Source organism: Crinia signifera, chromosome 4 (assembly GCF_055691185.1).
Source record: "Crinia signifera chromosome 4, ASM5569118v1, whole genome shotgun sequence".
NCBI lineage: Eukaryota > Metazoa > Chordata > Amphibia > Anura > Myobatrachidae > Crinia > Crinia signifera.
In genome coordinates this window covers 13919165-13945788 of record NC_139220.1, presented here as the reverse complement: position 1 = coordinate 13945788, position 26624 = coordinate 13919165, and the positions used below count along the sequence as shown (strand labels likewise).

At 46.7% G+C, this 26624-nt stretch overlaps 1 protein-coding gene across 4 annotated transcripts in view; it reads left to right on the top strand.

The window, feature by feature from the left end:
• Positions 1-24058, top strand: part of FAM180A (family with sequence similarity 180 member A) — a 114012-nt gene extending 89954 nt beyond the window's left edge. For all 4 annotated transcript variants that reach the window (XM_083181165.1, XM_083181167.1, XM_083181169.1 and 1 more), the window contains 2 exons: positions 19438-19538; positions 21811-24058. In XM_083181165.1, the coding sequence (XP_083037291.1) occupies positions 19438-19538; positions 21811-22158 (449 nt within the window). In that variant the 3' untranslated portion in view covers positions 22159-24058. The remainder of the gene's footprint in view (positions 1-19437; positions 19539-21810) is intronic.
• The last annotated feature ends 2566 nt before the right edge of the window (positions 24059-26624 follow it).

The window sequence follows — 26624 nt, the reverse complement described above, 5'->3', positions numbered from 1 at the left end:
TGATGTCTCCAATCCGGTGGTGATGGATTTGCTATTCCTATTGAGAATCGCAATGGTTCTACATTAAATGATGCTTTTCAATTTTTCAATGCTTTTAACACATCCATGACACTCCCATAACACACCCATGACACTCCCATAATTCTCCCATGACACTCCTATAACACTCCCATGATGGTCCTATAACACACCCATGACACTCCCATAACACACCCATGACACTCCTATAACACACCCATAATGCTCCAATAACACACCCATGACACTCCCATAATAATCCCATGACGCTCCTATAACACACCCATGATAATTCCCTAACACACCCATGACATTTTCTATGACACTCCCATAATACACCGATGACACTCCCATAACACTTCCATGACACTCCCATAATGCAACCATAACACACTCATGACACACCCATAACACATCCATGTCCAGGGCCGGATTATCCAAAGGGCGACAGGGGCGGTTGTCCCGGGGCCCCCACAGACTGTTTTATAAATCGGAGCAGTCTCTGCCTCCCCGTGCTCTCTCCCAGCTGCCTCCCCGTGCTCTCTCCCAGCTGCCTCCCCGTGCTCTCTCCCAGCTGCCTCCCGTGCTCTCTCCCAGCTGCCTCCCCGTGCTCTCTTCCAGCTGCCTCCCCGTGCTCTCTCCCAGCTGCCTCCCATGCTCTCTCCCAGCTGCCTCCCCGTGCTCTCTCCCAGCTGCCTCCCGTGCTCTCTCACAGCTGCCTCCCGTGCTCTCTTCCAGCTGCCTCCCCGTGCTCTCTCCCAGCTGCCTCCCCGTGCTCTCTCCCAGCTGCCTCCCCGTGCTCTCTCCCAGCTGCCTCCCCGTGCTCTCTCCCAGCTGCCTCCCCGTGCTCTCTTCCAGCTGCCTCCCCGTGCTCTCTCCCAGCTGCCTCCCCGTGCTCTCTCCCAGCTGCCTCCCGTGCTCTCTCCCAGCTGCCTCCCGTGCTCTCTCCCAGCTGCCTCCCCGTGCTCTCTCCCAGCTGCCTCCCGTGCTCTTTCCCAGTTGCCTCCCCGTGCTCTCTCCCAGCTGCCTCCCCGTGCTCTCTCCCAGCTGCCTCCCGTGCTCTCTTCCAGCTGCCTCCCCGTGCTCTCTCCCAGCTGCCTCCCGTGCTCTCTCCCAGCTGCCTCCCCGTGCTCTCTCCCAGCTGCCTCCCTGTGCTCTCTCCCAGCTGCCTCCCCGTGCTCTCTCCCAGCTTTTGTCCTGTTGCCGATCACTGCTGATCGGTCAGCACGGCAGGACCCCTGTCCCAGCGGCTGCAGACAATAGCAGCCGCTGGGAGGGTAAATTAACCCCCAGGCCCCCTGTGCACCTGGGCTGTCCCTGCTGTTAATAAAAAGGATGTTCCGAGGGTCACGATGATCCCGACAGATGTTTGAAAAAAATGACATTTTTTTTTTTCTTTTTACACATATCAACAAAATTTTTTAATGATGAGGGGCTCCCAAACATTTGTTGCCCAGGGCCCCCACCAGCCGTAATCTGGCCCTGTCCATGTCATTCTTATAACACACACATGACACTCCCATTACACACCAATAACACGTCCACTATATTTACTAAAACTTTAGGTGTCCTCCCAATCTTCAGCCTGAATCTCCCATAACACTCCCATAGCACACCCATGATACTCCCATGTATCTTGAGGACTGCAGTTGAGAACCACTGCCTTAGCCTATAGCAGCGTGTTGAATACATTACAGTTTCCAAGACATCCCTATCTATCCTGATTAATAGCTGACACTGTCGTCTTTAGCAGCGGCGGCTCCTGCCTTTAGACTTATGAGGGGCTGCAATTTCCTGGGTCCTGCTCGTTGCAAACAGTCATTAATTATTTGCAGGTTATTAGTTTGATTTGCGCTGTACTAGTGTTTGTATGAATTTACTGTAAATAAATGATGTACTCATGTGCACACAAACACAGGTACAGAGCAAAATACACACTTTTAATAACTTTAATATTAAAGTACACAAAATGATACACTTAAGAAAGATCTACACACAAATATTATTCAAATAAAATAAACTTCCATGCACCTCTCTGGTGCACTGCATACCTTCCTTCAGCTGCATCACACTGAGTGACTCACTGAAGTCTGGGCATGCTCACTGCAGAGGATTGCTTCTGGGCTGCACAGACAGCAGCCCATAGCACAGAACGGCTTCCTGTTGGAAGCTATTGCTGTCATCACTCCATGTACTGGCAGCTCAAGAGGGGGAGGAGTTTCCAGTTCTGTGTATGATGAGAAGTAGCAGCTTCCAATAGGAATCTACCACATGCTGAACTCCTCCCCACAGGGTTGGGCTGTTGCTGTGTCTGTCCTGCTGCTTCATGGAGCCTGGTGAGAGGACGTGGGGGGGGGGGGGGGGGGGGGGGGGGGGCGGCATCGGAGCTCTGGTGCTGTCTGTCCGTGTCTCTGGTGTTGTGATTTTAACTGCAGCCCTACAGCAGGAGCCACTGGTCTTTAGACATCTATATCTATCTATCTATCGACCTTTAGCTAGAATAGAAGTTTGTGTAATTGCCACAGAGCATCTCACGTCTTATTCCCTGTGCGATTCATAGAATATATATGAGTAAGTACCCCAATCCAATTAGAGGACCCGAGTCAGCACCCAGGTTTATTATAACTATAAGGCAGAGCTCTGTTACCTGTCATTAGCACTGGGTGATATGTTGCTGATGTCACATTCCAGGTGGGATGACATCAGACGCTTGTCTGAGTGAAGCCTTACTGACGGAGAAACTGCCAAACAGTATATCACAGCCGCTTGGTCATTACTTCCTGTCCAGTATAACCATGTCCAGTATAACAATGTCTACTATAATATAACCTTGGCAAGTAACAGTAATATAATACATGCACTGTCGTATAGTGTCCAGTATTTTGGACCCAGGTCTGACCTATCTCCAGCATACGATCACCATATATATTTCCCATGTTTTGGAGGTGGTGGGATACCAGTGAGCAGGGCCCGACTGACAATTACACTGTGGTCTGGGGTGTTGTAGCTTGAAAATATGAGTTTGCCTTCATATCTGATAATAAAATGTCTCCCTTGTGTTATATAGACCTATACAGTGATGATGTCATCACTATCTGATAATGACAATGTCTCCCGTGTGTTATATTGTTCTATGCAGTGATGATGTCATCACTATCTGATAATGACAACTTTTCCCCTGTGTAGTCAGTGGCGTAACTATAGCTCCGCAGACCCTGCAGTGGCTTGGAGGCGCTAGGTAAGTTTGGGTGCCGCGGGGTCTGCAGTAGTTATTGCTGGGGTTTAATGGGGCCACCGCTAAATCTGTTGCTGCTGGCAGGGCAACCTCCTTCTCCTCCCCCTCCTTCTCCTACTCACCGCTGCTGCCCAGTCCACTGCTGCCCGCCGGGAACAGCAGATCCTCCCGTTAGAATGTCACTTGCAAAATGGCCGCCCCGTCACAGCAGACGGTTATTAAGATGTTAGGGGAGGCGGCGACCTCCTCTTGCAATAAATAATGGTCTTCTTTAAGGTGGCGGCCGTTTTCCAAGTGACATTCTACAGGAGGAGCACCAGGACCGCGGAGGGGTTGGGGGGATGCACAAACCTTAGAGTTACACCACTGTGTGTAGTATTGTCCTATGCGGTGATCATGTCATTACAATCTGATAATGACATCTCCCCTGTGTAGTATTGTCCTTTGTGGTGATGATGTCATTATGATCTGATAATGACAATGTCTCCCCTGTGTAGTATTGTCCTATGTGGTGATGATGTCATTATGATCTGATAATGACAATGTTTCCCCTGTGCAGTATTGTCCTATGTGGTGATGATGTCATTACGATCTGATAATGACAATGTCTCCCCTGTGTAGTATTGTCCTATGTGGTGATGATGTCATTACGATCTGATAATGACAATGTCTCCCCTGTGTAGTATTGTCCTATGTGGTGATGATTTCATTATGATCTGATAATTACGTCTCCCCTGTGTAGTATTGTCCTATGTGGTGATGATGTCCTTATGATCTGATAATGACAATGTCTCCCGTGTGTAGTATTGTCCTATGCGGTGATGATGTCATTACGATCTGATAATTACGTCTCCCCTGTGTAGTATTGTCCTATGTGGTGATGATGTCATTATGATCTGATAATGACAATGTTTCCCCTGTGCAGTATTGTCCTATGTGGTGATGATATCATTACGATCTGATAATGACAATGTCTCCCCTGTGTAGTATTGTCCTATGTGGTGATGATGTCATTATGATCTGATAATTACGTCTCCCCTGTGTAGTATTGTCCTATGTGGTGATGATGTCATTATGATCTGATAATTACGTCTCCCCTGTGTAGTATTGTCCTATGTGGTGATGATGTCCTTATGATCTGATAATGACAATGTCTCCCCTGTGTAGTATTGTCCTATGTGGTGATGATGTCCTTATGATCTGATAATGACAATGTCTCCCGTGTGTAGTATTGTCCTATGCGGTGATGATGTCATTACGATCTGATTATTACGTCTCCCCTGTGTAGTATTGTCCTATGTGGTGATGATGTCATTATGATCTGATAATGACAATGTCTTCCCTGTGTAGTATTGTCCTATGTGGTGATGATGTCATTATGATCTGATAATGACAATGGGGCAGATGTATTAAGCCTGGTGAAGAGATAAACTGGAGATAAAGTGGAAGGAGATAACGCACCAGCCAATCAGATCCCAACTGTCATATTTCAAACACAGCTGATTGGCTGGTGCGTTAACTCTTCCAAGTTATCTCCACTTTATCTCCAGTTTATCTCTTCTCCAGGCTTAATACATCTGCCCCAATGTCTCCCCTGTGTAGTATTGTCCTATGTAATGACGATGTCATTACGATCTGATAATGACAATGTCTCCCCTGTGTAGTATTGTCCTATGTGGTGATGATGTCATTATGATCTGATAATGACAATGTCTCCCCTGTGTAGTATTGTCCTATGTGATGACGATGTCATTACGATCTGATAATGACAATGTCTCCCCTGTGTAGTGTTGTCCTACGTGGTGATGATGTCATTATGATCTGATAATGACAATGTCTCCCCTGTGTAGTATTGTCCTATGCGGTAAAAAAAGAGAGGGAAGCAGCGCTTAGGTTGTGAATAGCATATTGGTAAATTTAATTAAGAAAACATGATAAAAAACACAATTTAAAAACACAAAATTTATAAAAAGATATTGTAATTGGACCCAATGGAGATATTCACCAGTTCATGAGAAATGATAAGTCCTGCTCTGATCTTGATGTTGGGGAAGGTTGAAATGGAGTCCGTATTAGCCTGTGAATGGTATCCTGTGGTTGTTGAATAACGGACTCAACCGATGGCACAGATGGAATTAGCCAGCTCGGGAGTCCTCACTGCTGCGAGTGACAGGTATCCATAAATGACGGCAAGAGACTTCAGGGGATGTGGCAATCGTGATCAGATGAATCAGCAGGCAAGATTGGTCCTTCAATTGGTGTAAGTATCTCCTTTAGGGCAAGTGGATTGGGTCCAATGGGCAAGCACCAACGCGTTTCGCAGTGTACTCATTTGTCCTATGCGGTGTTGATGTCATTATGATCTGATAATGACAATGTCTCCCCTGTGTAGTGTTGTCCTATGTGATGACGATGTCATTACGATCTGATAATGACAATGTCTCCCCTGTGTAGTGTTGTCCTATGTGGTGATGATGTCATTATGATCTGATAATGACAATGTCTCCCGTGTTTAGTATTGTCCTATGCGGTGATGATGTCATTATGATCTGATAATGACAATGTCTCCCCTGTGTAGTGTTGTCCTATGTGATGACGATGTCATTACGATCTGATAATGACAATGTCTCCCCTGTGTAGTGTTGTCCTATGTGGTGATGATGTCATTATGATCTGATAATGACAATGTCTCCCGTGTTTAGTATTGTCCTATGCGGTGATGATGTCATTATGCTCTGATAATGACAATGTCTCCCCTGTGTAGTATTGTCCTATGTGGTGATGATGTCATTACGATCTGATAATGACAATGTCTCCCCTGTGTAGTGTTGTCCTATGTGGTGATGATGTCATTATGATCTGATAATGACAATGTCTCCCGTGTGTAGTATTGTCCTATGCGGTGATGATGTCATTATGATCTGATAATTACATCTCCCCTGTGTAGTTTTGTCCTATGCGGTTATGATGTCATTACGATCTGATAATGACAATGTCTCTCCTGTGTAGTATTGTCCTATGTGGTAATGATGTCATTATGATCTGATAGTTACGTCTCCCCTGTGTAGTATTGTCCTATGTGGTGATTATGTCATTATGATCTGATAATGACATCTCTCCTCTGGTGATGATGTCATGTGGTGATGATGTCATTACGCCCCATACTGTGTTACACGTTACTTGCACCGTACAGTCTGCAGATCATGCTGGGTGTACATGGAAGACATTGTTTTGCTACAGTACATTTATAAACCCATATTTCAGACACATGTGCCAATCACACGTAATAATCCTCCCGGTCCCAGCTGGCATCACTACACGCTTTCTCTCTGGACCCAACTTCCACACCAAGCTCAGTTATTGCTAGTACAGAAGAACATTATTTCCATGGGCCCTGGGAATAGGGTGTATATATAATGTGCGGCCCCTCCCAGGTACAATGTGTACTGTACTGTGGTCTTCATGTGTCTGTGAGCAGGAGATTAATGTAACAGACCCATACAGCAGTAACATACACTTTGTTATGAACCTGAAATCATTTCAGTAGCTAGTGTCATAGCCGGCTACTCTTATGTATGGGTGAATCGTTTATTTCATTCATACTCCAAATCGCCCAACAGCCACTACTTTTAGCAAGACCCAGTATCAGGATGTTTGTCCAGATTTGATTCAAATTCTGTGATATCATCACCATACAGCCACAGACTACTCCTACCCTGTGCTCACTCTGTGACCTCATACAGACACAGACTACTAATGCCCTGTGCTCATGCCATGACATCACCATACAGTCACAGGCTACTCCTGCCCTGCGCTCACTGTGACATCATACCATCACAGACTACTCCTACCCTGTGCTCACTCTGTGATGTCATACAGACACAGACTACTCCTGCTCTCTGCTCATGCTATGACCCTGTGCTCATGCTATGACATCACCATATTGTCACAGACTACCACTGCCCTGCACTTATTCTATGACATCATACAGTTACAGACTACTCCTACCCTGCGCTCACACTATGACATTACCATGCCATCACAGACAACTCCTACCCTGCACTCACGCTATGACATCACCATATTGTCGCAGACTACCACTGCCCTGCACTTATACTATGACATCATATAGTTACAGACTACTCCTACCCTGCGCTCACACTATGACATCACCATGCCATCACAGACAACTCCTGCCCTGCACTCATGCTAGCTATGACATCACCATATTGTCACAGACTACCACTGCCCTGCACTTATTCTATGACTATGACATCACCATGCCATCAGACAACTCCTGCCCTGCACTCACGCTATGACATCACCATATTGTCGCAGACTACCACTGCCCTGCACTTATACTATGACATCATATAGTTACAGACTACTCTTACCCTGCGCTCACACTATGACATCACCATACAGTCACAGACAACCCCAGCCCTGCGCTCACACTATGACATCACCATACAGTCACAGACTACTCCTGCCCTGCGTTCACGCTATGACATTATACAATTACAGACTTCTGCCTTGCAGTCACAGGCAACTTCTGCTGTGCGCTTATACAGACATCATGCATTCACAGACTACTGCCCTGCACTCATGCTATGACATCACTATACAGTCACAGACTACTCCTGCCCTGTGCTCACTCTGACATCATGTAGTCTCAGACTACTCCTGCCCTGCACTCTTGCTATGACATCACCATACAGTCACAAACTACTCATGCCCTGCACTCATGGTATGACATCACTATACAGTCACAGAATACTCCTACCCTGTGCTCACTCTGACATCATACAGTCTCAGACTACTCCTGCCCTGCGCTCTTGCTATGACATCACCATACAGTCACAGACTGCTCCTGCCCTGCGCTCATGCTATGATATCACCATGCAGTCACAGACTACTCCTGCCCTGCGCTCATGCTATGACATCACCATACAGTCACAGAATACTCCTACCCTGTGCTCACTCTGGCATCATACAGTCTCAGACTACTCCTGCCCTGCGCTCTTGCTATGACATCACCATACAGTCACAGACTACTCCTACCCTGTGCTCACTCTGACATCATACGGTCTCAGGCCAGTTTCACACACTCCGGCTCCTGCCGGAGGGAGAAATCCCGCACGGCCAGGGAGCCGTGCCGCACACATTAGTTTATCATGGAGGGGATGGCCACAGCCCGGCAGCCGTCCCTTCCAGTGGCTGGATCCGGCTGCAGCCGTGCGGCCGGGCCGTGGCCGCCCCGTGTGAATGGACACAATAGGGTCCATTCACAACTAATGTGTGCGGCACGGCTCCCGGGCCGTGCGGGATTTCACCGTCCGGTAGGAGCCGGAGTGTGTGAAACCGGCCTCAAACTACTCCTGCCCTGCGCTCATGCTATGCCATACAGTCACAGACTACACCTACCCTGTGCTCACTCTGACATCATACGGTCTCAGACTACTCCTGCCCTGCGCTCTTGCTATGACGCCTGGTGAAGTTGGCAGCACCGCTATTTTTTATTTATTTAATAAAAAAAAATAACGTCGGCATATCTAAATATATTTTGGGGTAAAAGGTAAAAAAGTTCCCTGACCCCTTAATTAAGGGGGTACAGGATGAGTCAAGATAACGTCCAGATTATAAAGGTTAATAATAAGGCATGGTAAATGTTCTTTAACATTTTAGTACATAACCTAAAAGTTCCAAGAACACAGTTTGTCTTCAGTCTAATGTTTAAAAGAATCATAAACTAAACAATAAACTTTTTGCAGTGGTAATGTCTGTTTAATACTGTGCGTATATGAGCAGACTGTGCCCTGGGGCTTTATTCAAAACCCATTGAAAATAAAACTAAAATAATACAACCTTTAGGCAGCATGCCCAAGATCATATCATGTGTATACAAGGTCCCTTGGGTACGACATCTTCTGAAAACGCATATGCTGTAAATAAGCTTCTGTCTGATTTCCCTGTGTGATCCTTAAGGAGTCTGCAGGGAAAACACGTGCTGATCTTTAAGGGCTTTAACAACAGCTTGTGCTGAACTTCACAGAGTCAAATAATGTGTAGCGCGGAATTGTTTTGTCGTCTCTAAATTGGTTGCAAAGCTTTTTCTGCAAACAAGAGATTTTCTGCAAACAGTGATTTCTGTGAAATCAGCGCTTTCTCTGCAATCAGCCCTCCAGCTTTATCTACAAACAGATTTTGTAATCAGCACTTCCTCTGCAATCAGGGCTTTTTCTGTAATCAGAGCTTTATCTACAAACAGATTTTGTAATCAGCACTTTCTCTGAAATCAGAGCTTTATCTGAAAACAGCTTACTCTGCAATTGGAGATGTCTCTGCAATCAGTGCTTTCTCTGCAATCAGAACTTCCTCTACAATCAGAGCTTTCTCTGCAATCAGAGCTTTCTCTGCAATCAAAGCTTTCTGTGCAATCAGAGCTTTCTCTGCAATAAGCACTTCCTCTACAATCAGAGCTTTCTCTGTAATCAGCACTTTCTCTGTAATCAAAGATTTCTGTGCAGTCAGAGCTTTCTCTGCAATCAACACTTCCTCTACAATCAGCGTTTTAACTGCAATCAGTGCGGTCTTTGTAATCTGCACTGATTGCTTTTTCTGCAAACAGAGATTTCTTTGTAATCAGCACTTACTCTGCAATCAGGGCTTTCTCTGTAATCATCACTTTCTCTGAAATCAGAGCTTTATCTGAAAACAGCTTACTCTGCAATTGGAGATGTCTCTGCAATCAGAGCTTTCTGCTTTCTCTGCAATCAGAGCTTTCTGTGCAATCAGCACTTTCTCTGCAATCAGCGCTTTCTGTGCAATCAGCACTTTCTCTGCAATCTGAGCTTTTTCTACAAACAAGACTTTCTCTGCAACCATGGCTTTATATGCAATTAAGGCATTTTCTGCAATATCCTATAATTGCCACATGTCTGTTTTCACAAAGGAGCCATATATTGTAATGAAAGGTACCAATCTGTAGATTTACACAGAGAAACCATTTGAAATCTTGCGACGTGTCACCAGCCTATAGGAGCATGTGAACCCCCTTGACAATGAGCATAAAGCCTCTGGCATCGAGCACCTAACCCCTGGAATCAAGCATGTAACCCCTGGCATTGAGAAAGAACCCCCTAGCAATGAAGATGTAGGTAAGCAGCACTTACATGGCACAATATGTAAATCACAGTGCATGGTATATGTGTAATGGGCATCTCGGTGTGTAGTTTAATGTGTAATGGGCATCACGGGGTGTGGCATATGTGTAATGAGCATCACATTGTGTGGCATAATGTGTAATGGGCATCACGGTGTGCGCCGTATGTTTAATGGGCATCATAGTGTGTGGCATAATGTGTAATGGGCATCACGGTGTGCGGCATATGTGGAATGGGCATCATGGAGTGTAGCATATGTATAATGGGCATCACAGTGTGTGGCATATGTATAATGGAGCATGGTCGCCACATTTGGATGGAGGGGCGCTTCAAAAAAATCTCGCTGTGGGTGCTAATATACCTCGAGCTGGCCCAGACTACCCACAAACGGTCCCTGACTGTCAATGCCCATGTTTCCAAAGAAATCCACTGTGGTGACGACATCGCTAAAGTCCATTGGCACGTGCACAATGCGACCACAGAACATGCGAGGTCACCCGATAAACGCTCAACTGCGTAACTTACGGAATAAGGCCCTATATCTGTAGTACGGCGATACAGTACTTCTGCAATTTAGGTTTATAAATCACGGGTAGCTCCTCGCACTTCAATGGGATCCCGAGGTCTGTCGCCATAGCAACCTGTATATCACGCTCCATGCTGCAACTGTCACATGACCTCCATTACATGCACATGAAAGTAAACTCCTACAGGTGCCCACATGGATCCTATTCCCTCCATGTTTGTGAAGTCGTGATCAAAGGCTCAACGTGAGCGGAGATTTATAAGGAACTGTGATGAGTTAGGGGACCTTAGACCCCGTAACTCCCCACGCTGTGCACATCTGCTGCCCAGTCCGCCGTCCACATAGTTCAGCCATGTCTGACCGCACAACGAAATATTAGACTTCTAGGCCGGAGCTGTTTGCCTAAGTTCAGAGATGTATGACACCCGCTATTCTGTACACAGTACTGACATATATTACATATACACAATTATGTTTCTAGGTCATATTACCAGGGGAGCTGATCTAAGTTGCTCCAGAATAAGAACAGATCTAGATAATTACTTCCAGCAAGCGGAATAAGGACCATTGCAAATATATATGCAACATAAGCCGACAGGAAAGCTGTATCCAGCATAGATAGCAAGGGAAGTGGTTCTGTGCAGATGCTTGTAAAATGCAAAGTGCCAGCCTATCAGCTGCTAACTGCCATGTTACAGGCAGTTAGGAGCTGGTTGGGTGGTACTTTATCTGTCTACTTTATCTCTCTCTCCAAGGCCCTATACATTATATGTCTAATTTTAACAATTACAAAGTTACAATTTAATTTATATGTATTTATGCTAATAAGGTCACAAGGAGCCCATGGCAGTGGTTGGATTTGCGGGCGATGGGGGTCTGCGGGTGCTAATGCTACCACTGCCTCAATCAAAGATTTGTATATTGTGTCGCGCCTGCCCTCTTTGAAAATGTCCTGCCCAAAATGTCCACTGCCTCGTAGGCAAACTTGCCTACCCTCCCAGAATCGAAGGCTCTTAAAAATCGGGTCTGCCTCCCGGCCCACCTGAAAGGTGGCCAAGTCCCCAGCAATCCACCCAGCCCTCCACAATCCCCCCTCAGTGGGGGGTCCGTGGGGACCTGATTACACGAATTACGTCACCGTAGTACCAGCAATTGCACCGCTGGGGCTTGGCCACGATGATGCTATTGCAACGTCCCCACTCAAAGCTCAGTTGCTTAGCTCCACTTCAGATCCTGCCCCTTTCATGTCACACCCACAGACCCTGCCCCCTGTTCCCTCTAGCTGGATGCCCCCCTCTCTGAGAGACATTTTTAACGGGGGAAGATGGGAGATGGGGGTCGGTTTTTGGGCTGTCGAGTGGGCTGGTGAGCGGGGGGGGGGAGATGGCAAACGGCATCCACGGTTGGGGGGGTGCAATGTGACCATGACGCTTCTCCCTCCTGTGTGTCTGACAGTTGGTGTCACGGAGTATTTTCTAAGCGCTTCCTGACATGTTTAAGCCCAAAATCTATTAGGACAATGCTTGATATAGGTATAATATGGGGTGTTGGACTAATAAAAAGATTTTCCTTTTTCATTTTGTGCTTAGAAGCACTGATATTCGTCCAGGGACGACTCTACCAGGGTCTCCAGAATATGGGGGCGTCCCCTGAGTGCTGAGCCTCTAAGACGCCACCTTCAGATGTTTCCCTGAGGTTGTAGCGAGTCGGTATCGGTGTGTGTGCGTGGTGGGAGCAGTAAGCTGACGTATTGTCTAGGGAGCCGAAGACCTTTGCACCAGCCCCATAAGCGGCCGTCCTTTCTCCTGCTCATCGGCAAACAGAAAACTGCTAAATCAAGGATTTGGATCTCACTTGTACCCATAACTGCAAGAACGCAGAGAGGACATTACTGCCGAGCGTGAGCCATAATGTTCTGGATGACACAAGCCTCCAGGTGGATGATCTACAAGACCTAAGATCCCCTTATTGGAACATGACTGGGACACGACTTATGGACCCGCAGGTTCCACGGTAACCTATAATGATCCTGCTCGCAGGATGAAATTTTTGGACACCAGAGAAATTCCACACTGGGAATTTGGCAGGACACAGCGAACACTGTGACCTGGTGTGAACTGTCTTGTGCCGATCCGGGGAAATGTGCATAACATCCTATGTGCCAGGCCCAAGGCAGGAAGGGTTAATGCCCATTGCAGCAACACAAGCTGAGGATTCCCAGGGCTGATGGAGCAGATGGCATAGACACGTCCCTGGCGCATAGAGTACAATGACCCCATTTAGCCGCTCCTTCACCGACTGGCACACTGACCGGGATATTACTGCCCAGGGGAAACACAGCGAATGGCCGGCTTCCTGGGAAAGTATATTTAACACACTGGCATCAGTCAGGGCTCCCTGGGCGAGGTACGGAAACCCGCCCAGTGCCAGACGAGTCACATTTCTTTTTTAGAACTGCAAAAGCTAATTTTATGTGCTCTGAGCTCAGTCGGTAATAAATTCCTGCAGGGTAATGATTCTGCCTCTACAGAATATAAAACTCCTGTAAAGCAGATAACAAGAAGATTTGTAACGGTGATTATCTATCAACACATCTGCTGCCTTCTTGTGGCCCCAAAAGTAACTGAGAACGTATTTTATAGTGTTTGTGTATTAGTGTGAGTGTATGAGACCTCTGCAGCTTTTACTATATAATTAACACATGTATATGTATTTCTGTAGCTGCTGCACGCTGTGATTTCGGCCTTTGACACATATACGGATTAGCAGCCAGGGAATCAGCAGATCCGGTAGAGAGGTGCTACATCTGACGGGGACGCTCAAGCGTCTCATGCGCATTGTGCTTGATTCAGACTTGTATGCAAACCATAGATTCCTACCCTTCTGTATCTGTCAGGATGCTCCCATTTAAATTATAAATCTCCTGCTGCCCTGCATTGCACTCCTAATCTCCCAGCTTCTTCATATTCTTCCAGGGGTGCCACTAAGGAGTCTCTTTGCAAGGACAGTGAGTTGCTGTAATCACTGTAATTTGCTTCAGCTGCTCAGGAGTCCCTGCTGATGACTCTCATTATCCCCCCTTGAGGGAACACTGACAGGAGAGACAGCAGCACATGATAACACACAGGGTCTTCTTATCTGTGCTGGTGTGCACTGACCCATAGCATGCTGCAGTTGGTGCAGCTAGTGAGTGGCTTCCAGTAAGAAGTTTTGTTAATAATTTTTATTTCGTTAAACACATTTGTTTAATTAGAGTATCTGGTGTCCATGCTGATTTGGCTACTGCTATAATGATATGGATAACAGCACATTCAATAAATACAGGTAGTACCTACAAATGTAGACAGTCCAGTGTTCACAATAAAATAACATTTATAGACTGAAAACATATATATGCTTAGGGATGAATTCACACAAGGTCAAATTGCATTTGGAATGTATTGCATAGGAATCACATTAATCATGTATATTGTGCTGAGTGAGTAAACCATTAATATCACAGCGAGTATATAGCTGCAAACAAAAAACTCTATTGCAGACAGCAGTGTTAGTATCAATACATGCAAACTTTCCCTAAGTATATTGTTACTAACGTTATATAGAAATATCTCGGAACAACAAGCATTTAAGCATAGACACGCCCATATGTGGAGCTAGACACGCCCTTTGGGCTCGGCGTGACACACCCCCTTGATGGCGCATGCTACTGTGATCTAGCTGGTCCTTTGTTTCAAAAGTAGGCAAATATGATGCAAACCCATGATTTGCGTACAAATCCAAAGGTGAGTCATCTGCATATACGCAGGGCCCCTTCTGCACATGTGCAGAACACTTCCTGCCATCAGCCTCAAACGGTGTGATAGGCTCCGGCCTCTCGGGGGCGGGGGGAATGAGAGGCGCTGGACAGCGTTCCTAAAAACTGGGAGTTTACTGGCCTCATTTATGGCGCTGCATCGGCCAATCCGAATAACCTGGAGGTTACGCAAACGTCACGTAAAGCGGTCGGCCGCTGGGTCCTCGGATGCAAAATGGGATCACACATGCAGGAGGCGTCCACTGACACCAGGCTCCTCCTACTGTATTAGCATATAGTAGACTGGTGGGAGGTGCTCGAACAACAATCCGTGGTAAGTGCCCTTATTAGGTGCATAGAACGCTTAAGCCACACCCGTAGGTGTGCAAATTTACTGCGCGACAAAAAGGGGCTGTCATTGAAGAGCCTCGGGTGTAAATGCCTGAGAGTACCACCCTTTACCCTGCTCATTGCACCTGGCCCTTCATGTATAAATAATTCTACAGAGCCTAGAAATGCTTTTCTCCGTGCACCCTGCGGCGTGGTGGTACCTTTCCGAAGGTTTAAGCCGAAACCCAAGAGGAGATGTTGCCCTAACAACCAATCAGATTGTGTCTATCATTATTATGGATGCAATAGAGAAGTGGCTAAGAGGCAGCCTAGCATCCCCAGGAGACACTGGGCTTCATTCACACCTGTTAGCAAGGCTGCAATTTTTGCAGATTGACAAAAACATGCTGCACTGCAGGTGGGGCAGATGTAACATGTGCAGAGAGAATTAAAAATAATGCAGCCAGTATTTACCCTGCACAGAAACAAAATAACTGCACATCTGCCCCACCTGCAGTGCACATGGTTTTGCCCATTTTGAGAACAAATTTGTACTGCGATCAGATCTGAATAAGGGCCATTGTTTGAATAAGGGCCAAGGTTGATTTGGGTCAATTTTTTTTTCTTTTTCCGATGATCATTTTAAAATCAATCTTGAACGATGGCTTTAATGTTGGGATAATGTAAAACAAAGGAACATTAAATCAGATTTTCCACTTTCTCTCAAACCAGTGTAACACACAATAACACTACTTGTATTTTATTTTGGAGTAATGAGCTCAGGTACACTCCCATTCTCCACACCCCCTAAGGCTGGCTGATGATTGACTGTCACGGCAGAAGAGGCACGTTTTCTCGTATATAAATGGAAATATGTTCTTCCTGGCCATTCCTGTTATACCTGGCACGCTGCGTTTCGTTGGGAGCGCCAGGACATCTCAGCTCCTGCCCAAAGATCTCGTGCTCCAATAATACATTGTCTCCTGGCACACTGGTAGTGGCACGCCCCGCTCGCACGTCTGTCCTCTGGGCCTCTGCCTATGGGTTGTACACAAGTGCAAGCATCATACTTGTACCATACTAGTACAGGCTGCACCTTGTTTTATGTACGGGCCCTGGGACACACATTCGGCGCCTCACGTCAGAACCTGTTTTATATGGACTCGTATATTGGAATGTAGTCCTTACACAGATGCTTCCAATTTTCCACTCGAGCTCTTGGCTTTATAGCCGCTGCTAAACTTCACAGGGTTTATCAAAACAAGAAGCAAAAAAAGGGGAATTTAATGCTGTAATAGGAATCTGGAGTTCATTGTAATGCAAATGCCTGGATTTTAAAGCTGCACAATCACCTGGACAGAGTGCGAGAGCTCCGCCCCCCTCTTCCCCGAAACCCAATGGCACTCGGGACTGTGTGATGCCTAGGCAGGGGGTGTGAGCAGGATAACCAGTCACATACACTCAAGCTTCTTATTGGTACTCCCACTCACACCCCTGTTTTGCAGAAATTGTAAAGTTGTGAATAAAATGCTTTCTTACAGTTTCTTGGGGTCCCAAGACACTATGGCCATGGCACAGTAGGCCACGGATTTGCAATGAGGGATGGCCATGCTGTCACACACTTGGCCGCTCCCCTTTTATAGTGCTAGGATAGAGTTCGTAGAAAATGCGGAGGTCCCCTTACCCTACTCGTACACAATATAGTAATAAAGTTTAGAGCTTTTTGTATGTTGCACACAGGGGTTTGTAGTTCCGGCATCTTGTTTTGGTAGTTTTTAAAGTTTTTAACTATATTAACTCTGGAAAGAGTGAGAAAAATAATTTCAGAATTGCATACAATAAGCATCTGCAGACTCGTCCAGAGCGTGGAAGGCGCCATAGTTATTGGATCAAGTTGTTGCTTTAGCAGAGCACCGGGACCCCGAGGCCATAGAATTGAAGCCCTGACGAAGTGTTGTAGCCACGATAGATTGCGGCTAGGCCGTGTTATTGATGAATGGGATAGTTGCACATTCCCTGTAAAATGAAATGCATACAAGCACAAGCAGAAAACACAAATACCAATTTAATTAAATGAAATGCAAACATCTGTTGTTTTGAATTTCGAAAATCTAATGGGAATCTTGTCTCCTGCAGTAAAGCGATGGAAAATGTCAATTAAGTAGACGTCCGGAACTTCATATAGGACCTTAGTAGCCGGTCAGCTGGTGGGTTAATGCACAGTCAGCCAATCAGAGGCGACTAGCCAATCAGAGGTGACTAGCAGTGGTGTAACAATGGCACTGCAGCCCAAGCGGTGGATTGGGGGAGCCAGTACTGTGGGGGCGCATGGTCCCTGCAGATTCCAATGGGGCTGGCTGTCTGTATGGAATCTGATGAAAATTTCCCTCCAAAAATGGCCACCGCCTCGGAGAAGATAGATGCTACACTGAAGTTACAGATTCTGGGTAGCGATATGTGGATGTAACCACTGGTAACACTCAAAAATGAATAGGAAACCCCTGGAAACTAGCATGAAATCTCTGGCAACGAGCATGTAACCCCTGGCAATGAGCATGAAAGTTGAAACTCCTAGCAACGAGCATGTAACCCCTAGCAACAAGCATATTAACTACTGTCATTGAGCTAGAATTGTTTTTGTCAGGGAGGGACACAACATTTTTAGTTACGCCATTGGTGACAAGAAAGTGCTAATTATCATCATAGCATTATCCTTGTTTGTCATCTTTGCAGGCGTCATTTTGCAGCAAATCCCCATCACTCCCCCCCCCCCCCCCCTCACTCCCCAACATCTGCTGATGTGTCAGGAGCTATGTCAGTCGCAGTCACATGGACACGACCTTGCAGTATGCGTTCTAGAATTTACCCCATTCTGCTTCGCCGCTCATATATGTAAGACGGCTAATTCCTGAAGTAGACAGACTTATTTAAGTGCGCACACGCCAGGTACATAAATATGCAAAGAATACAATATACTGTATGTGGACGGCGGGACTTTAAATGAACTTTTCTGTTCATCTCCTCAGATCCGCGGAAACCTTAATAAATGACAAATTCTGTTCAAAAAATAAAAACTTTATTAATTGAAACAAAGCTACTGCTTGTCATTGCTCTGGACTGCTATTATTACCGTATGCATTTGTGACTTTATTTTTTAAATTATATTTTTTTATTACGTTATTTTTAAGGCAGTTGTTTTTACACCAATATCACACTGCCATGGTATACTGATTCCGATATCCGCCTGGCCTATCCACTACACTATGGGCGTGTCCAGTAACTGAGGCCCAATCAGACTTGGAGGCATCGGCATATGCAGAAGTGTATGCTGGGTAATCATGTTTCCTGGCCTTGTATGTTATTAGATGGGGGTTATTCTGGTTGATTCCCAAGGCTGCGAATTTGCAGCCTTGCGAGTCCACCAAACCGATTCGCTGGCAGGGCCTGTGAATGGATGTTACGCAGCCTTGTGGGATCCGCCCACATCATTCGATGGTCGTCTGCCATTGAATGATGCCGAAGGGGCGCGCCTATAAAAGTGACTCTGAAGTCCGGTGATGTCAGCTGCCTGCCCCAGCTTCATGGCCTCTTTACCATGGGCGTTCCCATATGCGAACGCAGCCCTACTGCGTAACAACCAGAATAACCCCCCCACACACACACACACACACCACCACCACCAGAATTCCCAGCGTCTCACAGGGGACATGAGTCTAGTCGTGGTGCTTTATTTACTAAGATGGGAGTTCTATTGAAAATGGGACGTTGCCCATAGCAACCAATCAGAACTACTTATTTATTTAGCACCTACAAAATAATAGAATCTCATTGGTTGCCCATAGAAACATCCCATTTTCAATAGTACTCCCATCCTAGTAAACTGTGTGGGCGCATGGGCATAAATTAAATAAATTCAAATACTTTTTTTTTTTTAATCAAAGCTTGGAGAGAGAGATACAGTAGCAGCTTAAAAATTGATAAAATGGAGAGTGGTAAACATCCAGCCAATCAGCTCCTACCTGACATGTCACAGACTGTGTTTGAGAAATGTCAGCAGGAGCTGATTGGCTGGCTGTTTATCACTCTCTATTTTATCACTTTTGCAGCTTAGTGCATCTGAGCCCACAGCCTGTAGCATGGCAGTTATGAGATTGGCTGCTACTGTATCTCTCTCCAACCTGATAGGCTGGTACTTTATCTCTCTCCACTCTATCTCGCACAGCAGCAGCAGAGTACAGCCTATAAAGCATCGGTGTGTAGAAATGCACTGCCTATAATGGTGGGAATCACAGTGTCACATGCGCTAATTGCACTTGGATCTCCTCCAGGCCACGTTACTCACAGCACAACCTGTCCCCTTGTATCTCCTCAGTGGTGTATTTTCCGTCCGCCCACCGTGTGCGACGCTCCTCTGCCCAGTTCCTGGACCCCGTCCTGCAGAAGTCTCTGCCTGAGGTGGAGCTGCTCTATGAGGTAAGTGGAAAATCTATAGATTCTTTCCAAGATGCTCTGATGACAGGGACATTATACACACGGCAGGAATGCCGGGAGCCGGGGGTAAGGGAGCCACACCCGTCCCCGAGGCTGCAGGTCACTGCTCACACTCACCGAAACATTGTGTATAATAAATCGTCCAGATCTGCATAACTATAGTACACACGCACACACATGCCTGACCAACCTGCGGCTCTCCAGCTGCTGGGAAACTACACATCCCAGCATGCCCTGCTACAGTTTATAGCATTTCCTAATAGCAAAGCTGTGGCAGGGCATGCTGGGACCTGCAGTGCACCTGTAAAAATGAATATTACCACAGGATGCAGACACGGAATGTTATAGTACTTTTTTGAACCATCCCCTCACACATACACACACATATTCATTTACACACGCACATGCATATACAAACACGCAGTGGGCCCAATTCAGACCTGCATGTAAACGCTGCCCCCCTGACATTCCCCCGCCCCTGTGCATAGCTGCAGACGTGCACACGGGGGGGGGATTCACCTCCGAATGATTTCCCCCTGCTGAGAAGACCGTGGGGAGAAGGAGGCAGAGGAACACCTGCGTTTTCCGGTACACTACCGTAAAACGCCGGCGTTACCTCCCCAAATGCCCGGCACCTGTCAATCAACTTGTGAGCGGCGAGCGAAGGCTAGTCTTCGCATGGTCCGTTCGCTAGGGGTCCTTGCACACGCGCGTGTGCATGTGTGCTCTTTCCATAATCTGCGAACAGGTCTGAACCGGGCCCTGTGTCTTACTTCCCATGGCCGTGCTGCGTGACCACAGGGTGGCTCAGAAGACCAATTAAAGACAGGTGTGCACCCAGGAATTGCGTCTTCATACACAAACGGCAGATCTGAGATGCCTCCGGTACAAATCCCGGAAATTGCAGCAATATCGTATTTCGCATGTTAGCTGCGGATGGATTAGTGTGCACATCTGGCATATCAGGCTCTGAGTGACTGCGGGTTGGGATCATTTGGTCTACAGCATGATGGTCGACATGGGAAAAGGTCGACATGGGTCTAGGTAGACATGGGGAAAGGTTGACATGGTTCTAGGTCGAAAGGTCATTAGTTCGACATGTCGTTAGTTCGACAATGTCTAGGTCGACAGTCAAAAGGTCGACATGGGGATTATCACTGTTTTTTTACCTGAATGTCAACACAGTCGACATGGACACAGTTTAAAGTGCACCACATCCCCTCGCGTTGCTCGCTTGGAGAGGTCACTGGGAATGGCAGCAAAGAAACAGGGTGACAGCGCCGCTACTGCCGCGGCCAGTCTGCGTGATTATAGCCATCGATTATTTTGCAGCGTTGTTTCTAGACAATATCGCAGCCAGTACAAACACATACGCCCTATCGACGTTCTCGGGTCCTAGTAATGGCCCCAGGTCTGTGTATTTGTACGCAGTTGCTAATGAGTCTGCGATGGTTCCGCTCTCGTCTTTTCTCAGGCCTGGGACGTTCACTTGCTGACATTAGCAGCTCCGTAGCCTAAAAAAAGTTGCAATTGCGCAAAAACACGAAACAAATGTCCCTTCATGTGTATCCCCATCCCTGGGCATTCTTTATTCCTTGCACACTTGCAGAGAACCTTACACGGCTTCTTATGACATGATTACGACCTGCCACATGTATCCCTTGGATGCTGAAATGTAATAAACACCAGCAGGATACAGCATTGAGTTACAGGAAAGTAGCGAGAACGCAGCAGAAGTCAGTGGTTGGATGCGATCCAGCCGGGCTTGCAGGGAATTGCGGTTTACGGTAGAATACCATGTAATGATTACTCGGCGGCGCAGCGTATTTCCACAGATTAGCAAATGAAATAAAAATATAGATGAAATGAGAGACGGCTACAGGAGGTGCCGCAGCAAATTCAGCAACGTTGCTTAAGAGCGCCATCTACTGGTAAATTCTGTACATGACAGTGGCTGGTCTCCGGTTGTCCAGAATATACGCTGCCTAGCATACAGGTCTGAATCAGCTCCTTAGGTCGTGTGATTCCTAGGATTCACAGACAGGAGTCATATGTATCTTTGCGCCTGGGCGTTACAGTTCAGTACAAATGCCAAGTAACGCCACTTATTGCTAAAAACATAAGTAACATCTGTACGATTTATACGCTGGTAGAAATACTTGCGCGTGCAATAAGGCTCACAGTTATCCGATCGTCTCAAAAACCAACCAGTAATTCATATCCTGACCTTCGCTTTCCGTTTTGTCCTCCTTAGTTCCTGTCAACCGGGGTCCACATCGACCAGGATAACCGGCTAGCTCTCCGTGACCCAGAGCTGTCCTCCCTAAGAAAAGCCACCGCCTTTGACGTTGTTTGCAATGACGTGATCCCCAAGTCTATCTCTGACATTCGGAGGCTGAATGATAAACTGTCCTACGTCCAGGGACCTCTGAAGAAGGAAGACTTCGAGAGGACGCTTTTGACCATGGCCTACGCAGCCTTGAAAACATCAAAGTTAGACAACGGCAACCAGCAGAAGGTCTGGATGGACACCGCCACTGACCTCTTTGTTGCTCTGAGAAGAGACTTGCGGTTCCCAAATAACAGAGAGGGTAAAGACTGATCCAAGACCTTGATGACTCCTCGCCTAGTGATGCATGTTATAATACTGTTGCCAATATATAGGAGAATATAAGTTATTTTAGCCAATGGAATGCGGAGATGTCACAAGCCTCTTCGGGTTTTGTGGTGGGTCGGTGATAGAACACCTCATTCTCACCAGCGGTCACTACCACCCATGCCAACCCGTTGTCTAATCCATCATAAAATTCTGGAAGCCGACTCATGTGGGCAATCTGGATCCTGCCCGGAGCACCCCTCATCAGCACAACCCCTCCCACCAGCCGCCCCTGCCTTCATTAAACATCCGTAGACTTTATATTTATGTGTAGACCTCGCATGGTTATGTACTGTATGTTTGTGAATACAATTTTGCACAAGTTACATTTATTTTATTGGTTTATAGTTATACTTATAAAGAGTCATCATTTCCGAAGCTGCGGTTGTGCCCCCCCCCCTTCTCGATCCGTGTATGGACATAGCAACTCATCAGCTTTGAGGTAGCGTTTATCAAGTACATTCCATTTAATGATAGTAGAAGCTGATTGGTTGGTATTGACAACTGGGCCACTTTTTCATTTTCACTGCTCTTTTCACTGCTTGATAAATGAACTCCTAAGGGAGACATTGGGGTTAATAGTGTATAGGTTGTACACGCCCACATAGCATGGTCACACCCCCTGGGCCCAACTGAGAACCACAAAGCACACCCAACTCGGCCTGGTGAGGAAGTGGGACCGCGTCCAGAAAAGGTGTGGGTCCTCAAGTGGATGGGCTGGGCCTTGCACCACGACTAGGGATGCCAATCACTGGATGGGCAGGGTCCTGGGATTTAAATGCGCAGGCACATTTTATCCCTTTCTGCCAGGTAGCGCTGAGCCCGAGAAGAGTTCGGCTCAGCCTCTGCCCAGAAAACATGCTCTGCAGCACGACGTCAGAGGTCACGCTGCGCACTCAAGCACCAGCCCGCCCTCTCCGCTGTGTCCACCAGTCCCTGCACTCCCTGTCCGCCATTTCTCACACTCGGTATCTGCAAATAAATCAAGCAGGACTTAAGTAGAAAATGGATTAATAATAAAAGGTGCTTCTAGGTGAGGGCGTTCCCCTTCCATTATATACGACATTGATCACAGGATATTACATGTTTTTTGGTTTCCTTCCCACAATGGCCATTTCTCCTCTAGCATCCTTCACAACTGTCTCCTCTGAGGTTGCAGCCATTTTGCGAAGGACATTTTCAACAGTGCGACTGCATGACTTGACTGGCCTTAGAAATGAACAGGAACGTATTTATAATGAGTGCAGTGTGTGCGATGCACGCGGTCCCTGGGGGCCCCACACCGAACACGCTGCACCAATTTTTAAATACTTACCCTACAGCGGAAAAGGGAGCACTGACGAAATCACCGGCAAAATGTCCGCTGCACCATATTTCCAGCGATATGCGCATGAACAGTAGATTCTGAGCGCTCCTGTGCTCAGACCCTACTACACACTGCGCTGCTCCAGGCAGAGAGGAGGGGAACCGGCTGGAGGAGGCTGCATACTGCTCATAAACTGGGTGCGGGTATGTAACATCCTTAAGGTGAAACACTAGGTTGGTCAGCTGTTTTCTGACCTCACCTTTCCCGTTCTCCTGACCCCTGGCTTACATTGCTGGGTAACCATGTCATACATCCTACTAAGAACCTGGTGACCACTATGCAATAGATAACACCTAATACCTATCCTTGTGTACTAATGCCTGTTTCCCCATAGAGTGTAAGCTGGCGAGCAGGGCCCTCCTACCATTCTGACTGTAACTATCCAGTTTGTTTTATCCCTATTTACAATTGTAAAGTGCAATGAAACTGGCTGCACTGTATAAGAAACTGTTAAGAAATAAAAAATATATATTACATGTGCCTATGCAGTATTGGGTGAATATACACCATCAGCCTCACCTACTTTATTGATCTCTTCTCCAGGAGAAGCGGTAAGAGGAGATGCCGCTGTCCACTCTGGGGGCGTGGCATCACACATTATTAGGGTCCCACCCACATCATGGCAAAATACTTCCGTCAGTTCTGTAATGGTGATCAAAGAGCCCTGAAGATGCTCCAGGCTGATTTATAGATAACAGTCACCTAAGGGGGGGGGGGGGGGGGGTATTGAGACACCCTTGGACCATGCGCTCTGAGTGACAACACCACTTACACAGCGCTAGTTATTGCAATGAAGCAACTACTGCCCCGATGGTAACGGTTATGAGGCACCTGGATTTCGACCTAATGTCCTCACTTACTGACATACTTAGCTACCCTCCCGGAATGGCTGGGAGGCTTCCGAAAATCGGGTACCCCTCCTGGTCCCCCAGAAGGGTGGGCAAGCCTCCCGAATTCCTGGTCAGCCGTTGCAGCCCTCTCCTCTGCCAGTAAAATACAGCCATTCCTGGCTCTTCAAGGAGGGGGCGGTGCTAAACTGTCACAAATCGTTCCAATTTAGCCCCTCCCCGAAGAGCCGCGAATAACTGCATTTACTGTAACGGGGGCGAGGCTTAAAGACATCAAGCCCCAACCCTGGAAATGTTGCAGAGTCTGCTCTCCAAGCTTCTCCCTGAGAATCAAAAAGTAGGCAAGTATGTGATTTTGCAACATTGCCGGTCAGTGGGGAGGGGAGACTGGGGGAACAGTCGGGAGACAGGCACACAAGAGCATCATGGAAAATAACAGTAGGGTGGGAGAGCGCAATAAAGAGCTGGCTAGGCAGACCCTGAGGGAGAGTCCTGTTTTAAGTTCTTATCTCCTTCTGCCCTGCATCATAAATGAAATCTCCCTGATTATTTACTGCAGCTAGGGTGCCACTAAGGAATTTGCAAGGGCAATAATTTGCTGGTTACTATGGCTGCTATCTGGGCACAGCAGTTACTTATGTTGACTCTCAGCAACCCCCTCCTAGTCCCCCTACAGCAGAGGACACAGTCTGTGTAACAGTAGTCTTCTTATCTCAGTGTCTGCTAATGCTCTTTGGTGTGAGCTGAGGGTGAGAATGTTTTATAAGTAACAAAAACGTAGGATTTGATAGCAGATAAAAACTATGTGGCCTATCTAGTCTCAAGATGCATACACACTAGACGAGATTTTAAACCATATGAAGGATAACGACCCGTCATAACAAAAACATTTTGTTATACAGTGTGTACGCACTATATCGTTAACAATGCACTATATCGTTTACAATGCGCACTCCCGCGGGTCATTAACAATGTCCTCTGTCGTCTGTATCTGCAGCTCAATCTGAGGATATCGTCACAGACAGCTATACTCCTGGATGTGTTCTCTGACGATTGTTTGCAAAATCGCTCAGTGTTGGCAATATATCATTTGTCCAGGAGTTCAAGGGAAATCATTGCCAACATTGTATCGTTTGAAATGTCCAGCGAGCAGGTAAAGGCCGCCCCCCCTAACATACGCCACCCCTCCCAAGCCGGGGTTAAAAAGAACACTACATTGCCTCTCTGAAAGTACTGTGATGACAACTCTCATTTACAGTCAGTTCTGTTAGCTATGAGACTGCAAATCGGTTATTCAAGATGTCTGCTGTCCTGCGTGGCAGGATCAAAGACAAGCCTTTAAATGTATGCATCGTTCATATAAAGATTTGAATGACTGCAGGGGTGACTGAATTACTGAGAATGACAAAAGGAAGGAGGCAAAACAGTGTTATCAGCAAAAATCTGTCCTAGTTGGAATGCACCAAATGTATAATGGTCAGGAAATGATTTCTCGCCTACAGGGAAGTTAACTTCAGATAAGGAAGGAAACTATTTACAATTCAGGCATAATACAGTATATTGCGCGTCGCCTTTGCTGCTGCATCAGTACAGAAACAAATATAAATGCCTGGCTATGTAGGAGTCTACATAGACAGGCATAGGGCGCCACCTAGTGGCCACAATCAGTAACAAAATATCTACACATGCACTAGACTAGATGGATTTATTATTACAGTAATATCACCATTATTTTCTGTGATGAAGCTGGGGTGGAAACTCCCATCAGAGCGGCCTGTGAGGATTGACAAGGATCACACATCGGCCACACATGTTTTTGCTATGCAGGATAATGGCTGAGGGCTGAAACATGCTCCGCGTGGGCTTTCAGTCACCGAAGGCAGAGCTGGGCCCACGCAAATTTCGTTTTGGGTCCTGCTAACTGGTGGCAGGAATACATAAGTAAAAAATGGCACAAAAATTGTCCTCTGGGGCATCTCGACCAATCCAGTATCTCCCACAAAAGAAAATATTAGCACTGCCCATGAGTAATCATAACCCACCCATCAGCCACAACCACACCCCTGCTCTACTCAGCCACACCCCTAAGCTCAGCCCACATAAGGATAAGGCTTTGGGGCTCATCTACATTTGGATATAAGTCACTTTACAAGATTCCTCTCAGATGTAGCAGTGCACACCCACGCTTCTAGGTGCCA